Raw genomic sequence first — 6,941 nt, forward strand, 5'->3', positions numbered from 1 at the left:
TCTGACCGTGTGTGGGCCCCCAACTGTCAAATGGGCACCGGGGCGTCGCTCCCCAGCAGCGAGGCCTGGTGGCCCGGATGCCGGCACGTGGGGTGTGCCGATTCTAGGTCACAGCCTTCCCCGGGGGCTGCCGCCAGCAGCTAACCCAGCGCCCCCCCCCAATGCCCAGCTGCTGAGGATTTGGCTCCGGGATGAGGCCTCTGATAAGGCAGCTGGTGGAGGCAGGGCCGGGCCAGGCGGCAGTGGAAGCGGGCAGGAGGGATGAGGAGACTGCACAGGGTTGGCCAGGTGGCTGATAACTAATCCCCAGTGGCCGCGGGGAACACAGAGCCCAGATTCCCGAGCTAAGCAGGAAGCCAGCTGGTTTTGGTTTCTTTGGTGGCAGTGCCGGCCAGGTAGCACGTGCGCCCGTCCGGCCCCATTCGGAGCCCCGGTCCCGTCTGCCGCCAGCATCCTGCACGGGCCCTGCTGGTAGTGAGGGGGTCGCGGGTCCATAATTCCTACTCCCGACTCCTCTCCCCCTCCCCCCTCGGCCCCCCTGGTGACAAGTCAGGGAGGAAGCCTGTTCCCGGCAGGGACCATCCTGTGGGGGCAGGGTCCTAACAAGTACCAGGAGTTTAGAAAACAAGGATCAGAGAAGACGTCCCACTTTCTGAGGACGGGACATGGTGGGGGGGGGGGGAACTCCCGGGGGCGATCTGGAGCCAGCCAGCAAGGGTGGGGTTCCGGAAGGGCCCACGGTGTGCTTTAGGGCCCGGCCAAGACGACGTGGCTGCTTTGTTCTTGAGCGGCCGTGGCTGTCGGCAGCAGCATGACCGGCATGGCCCAGAAGGCCCTGGTTTTCGGGGACCACGCTGGCTGGCATGAGGCGGCACTGGAGCGACACAGCAGAGGCAGGGACGGGCCGCCGGGGCCTTCCCGCGGAGGTGTGTGCCCGTCCACCCTCCTGGGACCACAGGCGGGCCTGGGGGCGCTGCACCTGCTATAGAGCTGCAGGGGGCTCCTGCCTCCCACGTCCCCGTCCCTCGGCTTGCACAGCGTGTGCCCGGTCCTCTCTGAACCCGCCAGTGCCAGCACGACCGCGGTCAGCGCCTGACAACCAGGGGGGCCGAACTGAATCCCCGGGAGCCGGTTTGGCCGGAAAGCCAAGGCTAGAAGCAAGATGCTGGGGCTCCCGGACACTTGAGGTTTGCAATTTTATTAAGAAAACAAAAACAAAACCTATACAAGAAGGAAACCCCATTCCCGCGGTGGCGCGTGATGCGGGAGGGGCAGCTCTGAGTCCTCGGGAGGCTGTGTCCCGGGCCCTCCGAGCCCGCTAGGCGTCCTGCTGCTGGATGAAGGGGTTGGGGATGGCTTCCATGCCGTCCTGCGGGCAGATGAGCACCACAGACGTGCCTCTGCACACCACCAGGCCCAGCTGCCGGGTGTCCTCTGTGAGCTTGTACTGGTCGTCGGGGTCTGCAGAGCGAGAAGGAGGGCGGGCGTGAGGCGGCCCGGAGGCGGCATCCCGGCCTGATGGGAAGGCCGCATGCCAGGTGGCGGGGGTGGGGGTGGCGGCTCTGAGGACCCAAATCCAAGGGAACCTGGTGGCCTGGGTGCAGGCCAGGTGCCTCACCCTCACTCCTCAAGCCCAGACACACAGCCCTTGTGCCCGGGTGAACCACGGACCACGAGGGCCAGGAAGAGGTCTGGCAACAGTGTCTGTACCTGCCCTCCTCCTACAAGGACAACACAGCCTGGGGGACGCTGGCTCACGAAGCTCATTGGGGGCCCTGGCATCTGAGTCAGCAGAGGTCCAGGGACCACGCTGCGATGAGCAGCTGGAATAAAAATCGGTCTGGGACTCCTGGCTCCTGCAAAATCTCGGAAGCCGCGTGGGGGCACCGTCCGCCCCATGTCAGCGGGCAGTTAACGGTGGGATGAGAGGGACCCCGTGGAATAGACAGCAACCGAACCTTTACTGCTTTTGCACAATGTCAGGGGAGGGCCCAGTGGCCCAGTGCATCAGAGACCAGGGGGTAACCACTGTTCTGGGGCTGAGACAAGAGGGCACGGACTCCTGCCACGGGTGAGTCCGGCCCCGCGAGGAGCAGGCTCCGTGTGGAATAACAGCGTGCAGCCGGGTGCCTGGCCTGCTTCCGAGTGCAGGGTTTTCCCAGTGGACCCATGCAGTGGGGCTGTCCTTTCACAAAGGAAGAAAATCATCCTGCCTCCGGGATTCCAGCTTGGGCGGACCCGGCAGGAGGACAGAAAACGAGGGCAAAGCGACAGACCTGGTGGCGGCCATTCTGCCGAGACCAAGCTTCCGCACAAAGGCCCCTTGGCGTCCCTGCTAATTTTTCACCAGGGTAACAGCGACAGTGCCCGGGGGGGGCAGGACCCTGCCTCCCTCCTAGGTCTGGGTATCCCCTTAAGGTTTCAGGCAGGCTGAGCTGGAGAACTAGCCAGCCGATGGGCAGGTGCTGGCCTGATGGAGGGTCAGGGACTTTGGCGACAGGGACCAGGGCAGGGAATCAGGGGAACAGGACCCCCTGTTAGCAGCAGAGTCCACTTGAGGACACAGGAGACAGGGGAGACCAGCTGCCTGGTTCACAAGGACCGTGTCCTTCATTCAGGGGCAGGTTGGTGGGTTTGGAGCAGTGAAAAATTCAGGCCTGGCGAGGAGCTTCCGAGGCCCGTGGCTGTGCTCACCTCTCATGTATTCGACGGTACCATCAAGTACGAGATTGAGGAGTGGGTCGAACCCTTTCAGGATGCCGCTGGCTTGTAGGAATCACCGAGAAGAGAAACGGAAAAGCGTAAAACAAACAGTCGTTCCAGGGACAGGGGCACACGGCGCCTGGGAGGCAGTACACGGAGATGGGGGCTCACCCCCAGGAAGGGGCTGATGTGGGAGCAGCCTCTCCGGGGCGGGAGGGATCAGGGACCAAGGGGAAAGTGAGGGGGCTCCAGAAGGGGAGCAGTGAGGATGACTCTCACCCCCCCCCCCCCCCCACCATAGCGTTGTTGGCAAATGTCTTCAGCAAAGGGCCGGCCGGCGCACATCTGCACATCTCAACCACGCGGGCTACATGGTCCCCATGGCAACGACTCCACTCTGCCCTCCTGGGGCGAAAGCAGCCAGACCACAAGTAGACGTTCAGGTGTGGCTGTGCCACAGCGAAACCTCACAATACAGAAATGTGAATTTCAGGTAATTCACGAGCCATACAAAAGCAAGCGATGGCGAGCCTCGGATACAGTAGGACTCTTCAGCCACAGGAAGGAGCTGTGCGACGTGCCCTGAAAGCCCCCTGCCCCTCCTGCCTCACTCCTCCCATTTTCAGGCCTCCCTGTCCCAGGCACGGCTGGCAGAAGCACGTGGCAGAAGCACGTGTCCCCCCGCGTCACTACAGCACGCAGCTGTAGTGTCCACACAGAGAACGGGCTTGGGCATGACCAGCAGCCAGCCCCATGTGGCATAGGGCGGGGGTCTGCAAACTGCGGCCCGCGGACCAAATCCAGCCTGCTGCGTTCCGCGCGGACCTTCGCTGGCACCCAGCCGCATTCGCTTGGCCACGTACTGTCTATGGCTGCTTTCACGCTGCAGAAGCAGCGCTGAGCAGTTGTGACCGGGGTCCTCTGGCTCGCAAAGCTTAAAGTACTTCCTGTCTGGCCTTTTACAGAAAATATCTGCCAGCCTCAGACTTCCTGGGCTTGAGCCCCTGGCTCTGTGCTTCCTCTCTCCCTGCCTGTCTCTGCCCTGCAAAACAGATTACGAGAATCCCCCCCGATGGGGTCGTGAACAGCACGGATGGCAATAACATACGGGCATGTGGCACGGAGCCCGGAGCAGGGGACCGGCACCCGTGGGTCTACCCTCCTTCATGCGGCGCGAGTGGGGTTCTAAAATGGAGCTAATGGGGCGCCTGGGTGGCGCAGTCGGTTAAGTCTCCGACTTCAGCCAGGTCACGATCTCGCGGTCCGTGAGTTCGAGCCCCGCGTCGGGCTCTGGGCTGATGGTTTGGAGCCTGGAGCCTGTTTCCGATTCTGTGTCTCCCTCTCTCTCTGCCCCTCCCCCGTTCATGCTCTGTCTCTCTCTGTCCCAAAAATAAATAAAAAACGTTGAAAAAAAAAAAAATTTTAAATGGAGCTAATACCCCCTCCCTGGTGACCACTGTGGGGAGCCCCTCCCCTCAAGTGTGTGTGTGGGGGTGCTGTGAGTGCCGGTGGGGTGCCTACTCCTAATGCGATTAGGTTATTTTGACGATAAGGAAGAAGGATTCTGTAGATGTGACGAGAGTCCCCAAGTCGGCGGACCTCTGGTTCACCTAAAGAGACATCACGCTGGGTTGGCCTGACCTGACTGGATGAGCTGCGAAGGGAACAGGAATTTTCTGCAAGAAAAAAACTGGAAGTGTGGGACAGGTTTCCCTGCTGGCCTGGAAGGAGCAAACTGCCCCGCTGTGGACAGAGTCCTGGGTGAGCCAAGTGTCCTGGACACCTGCAGCAGAACACGGGGACTCCAGTCCTGCAGCCATGAGGAACCGAGTTCTACCAGCAACCAGCAGGCTTGGAGGAAGGCCCTGGGCCTGAGGTAAGAGGCTCTAAGCCCCCCCTCGACCGCAGCCTGTGAGAGGCCTTGGGCCCAGGGCACCCAGACTCCGGACGCACACCACGAGGTGATAAATTCGTGTTGTCCAAGCTGCTGAACTGGTGGCGGTTTGCTATGGAGGGCGGAAAACCAGGACAGACACCCCAAAAAACAAGAGCTGCATCTCGTTCGTAAGTCCGAGAGCCAGCATGGCGCGGACGGGGCGGACGTCTATTTGGGTTCAAATTCTCTCTGCTGCCGGCTACGCACACTTGCATGCGCTGTGTTTTATTATTTTTTTTTTTATTTTTATTTTTTAACATTTATTTATTTTGGAGACAGGGAGAGACAGCATGAACGGGGGAGGGTCAGAGAGAGAGGGAGACACAGAATCTGAAACAGGCTCCAGGCTCCGAGCTGTCAGCACAGAGCCCGACGCGGGGCTTGAACTCACAGACCGCGAGATCATGACCTGAGCCGAAGTCGGCTGCTCAACCGACTGAGCCCCCCAGGCGCCCCATCATGCGCTGTGTTCTAACCCTGCTGACGCCACCCGATCATCCGTGAGAAGGGATCCGGCTCGCTGTCTCATGAGATAAACTGAAGACCAAGAGGCAGCTGAGTAAATGAAATGTTGGTTCAAGTGCTCACTGGTGTCAGGAACGATGCAAAGCACCCCCGTGACCCTTTACTCCTTCCCCGCTGCCACCCGCCGAGGAGGTGGAGAAACAGCTTTGGGTGACAAATGAAGAAGCCGGGGCTTGGAGCCACGCCGTCTGGCTCCAGAACCCAGAGGCTAGGCCGGGCAGCCACCATGCCCAGGCCACACTGCCTACGCGCACGAGCGACACTGGGCCTCGCTCCTGCCCTCTCCGTACCAGGTTCCAGATGCAGAGGTCATCGGCGTGTTCACATGCATAAAGCTGGGGGCTGTGACAGGTGATACCAGAGGCTTACACCCAAGGGGCATGGCCTGGGGAGGAGACTCAGGGAAGGCTTCCCGGAGCAAGAACCTTGAGCTGAGAGCAGGAAAAGGACTCTGAGGTTAACCTGGCGTTAAACAGACCGCAAACGGAGTCACCTGTGCCAAGTGGACACCACCACACGGAGACAGTTTCGGCAGTAACTTCAACCAGTCAGTCTGGAATTTCCCCGCCAGCACCAAGTGCGGCCATCTTCCCGGTGGACCCCCAGCCATCCCCCAAAGGAAGGTGACCTCCCCTGAAACAATCCACTCTTTGTCTGTTCCTGCACCCTCCCGCCTACAAAAAACCTTCTGTTTGCTACAGCCTCTCCGCTCCCTTCCGTCTGCTAGATGGGTCGCTGCCTGACTCACGGATTCTTGAAGAAAGCCAACAGATCGTTAAAACTCCCTCAGTTGAGGTCTTGTGCTTTAACACGGGTAACAAGCTGGCCTGGGAGGAGCACTCCAGGCAAAGGAAGCGTATACCTCACGTCCCTGTGGTAGTTGAGGGCTCCACGTGCCACGGAGAGGTACGAAAGGCTGTCCTTTACCCTAAGCCAGCGCGGGGCCTGGAAGAACTGAGCAGCAAACACGGAGATTCACCTGTTTCTAACGGGTCTCCGTGGCCCATTCTTAGAGATCGGCTGTAGGGGCAGTGGTCTCCACCGGGGAGATGTCTGGCTTGCTTGTCAAAACGAAGGGATGCTCCCGGCACCCGGTGGCATCTAGGGGTGCTGCTCAACACCCCAGGGTGCCCAGGGCAGCCCTCACAACCGAAAACCATGTGGCCCCAATGTCACCGGTGCGGCGCCTGAGGAACCCGGTGTAGGGGGATCGGCGAGGGGCTGCGACCGCTGCCCGGGACGGGCTCGGAGAGAGAGCACCGCACAGGAGGCAAGCCGGGAATCCCAGTCCCGGCTGCAACTCTGCGCCTCTAGGTGGTTGGGACCCGTTCCCGTGCCTCAGTTTCCCCACGTTAGAAGGCTGGTTCGAGTTATCCAAGCAAAGTGCTCAAAGCGGTGCCCAGGCATCAGCCACCATTCTCGCCTCGGCCGTCACTCACCCTAAACCGTTTAGGGCGTGGGGGCGGCGGGCTCTCACCTTCGCGGCCTCCCTGAAACTTCACCCGGATCGTCTTGTCGATGTACTTAGATAAGTCCAAGATGCTCTCTTTTTTCTTCTTCTCTTTGTCCTGCAGGGGAAGCAGAGCGCGTGAGGCGCAGAGCGCCGACGGGTCCCACGCCGCCCGCCCAGCCGGCCCTGCCGCGCGCTCACCGCCATCTTGCCGCACCGCGCCGCTCGGCGCAGGCGCTGCCGCCGCGCCCTTTGACCCTGCCCTCGCGCGCAGGCGCGGAGCACACAGGGCGCAGGCGCGCCCAGGAGCGACGGGGCGTTGCTGGG

General features: G+C 61.2%; 1 protein-coding gene across 1 annotated transcript; it reads right to left on the reverse strand.

Annotated features, from left to right (window-relative positions):
* Positions 1-1,182: 1,182 nt before the first annotated feature.
* Positions 1,183-6,894, reverse strand: LSM7 (LSM7 homolog, U6 small nuclear RNA and mRNA degradation associated). Its single transcript, XM_042927908.1, has 4 exons — positions 6,816-6,894; positions 6,642-6,732; positions 2,695-2,766; positions 1,183-1,461 (listed from the first exon to the last, which is right to left on the reverse strand). The coding sequence occupies exons 1-4, from the start codon at positions 6,819-6,821 to the stop codon at positions 1,319-1,321; spliced, it is 312 nt and encodes a 103-aa protein (XP_042783842.1). The 5' UTR covers positions 6,822-6,894; the 3' UTR covers positions 1,183-1,318.
* Between the last annotated feature and the right edge of the window lie 47 nt (positions 6,895-6,941).

This window comes from Panthera leo, chromosome A2 (genome assembly GCF_018350215.1).
Source record: "Panthera leo isolate Ple1 chromosome A2, P.leo_Ple1_pat1.1, whole genome shotgun sequence".
NCBI classification, from domain to species: domain Eukaryota; kingdom Metazoa; phylum Chordata; class Mammalia; order Carnivora; family Felidae; genus Panthera; species Panthera leo.

What these genes read in the sequence shown, in the direction of transcription:
- LSM7 (XM_042927908.1), bottom strand. An exon ending in GTTTCAGGGAGGCCGCGAAG is followed by an intron (nt 2,767 to 6,641) that starts GTGAGAGCCCGC and finishes GATTCCTACAAG; the next exon opens with CCAGCGGCATCCTGAAAGGG. An exon ending in TACCGTCGAATACATGAGAG is followed by an intron (nt 1,462 to 2,694) that starts GTGAGCACAGCC and finishes CTCGCTCTGCAG; the next exon opens with ACCCCGACGACCAGTACAAG.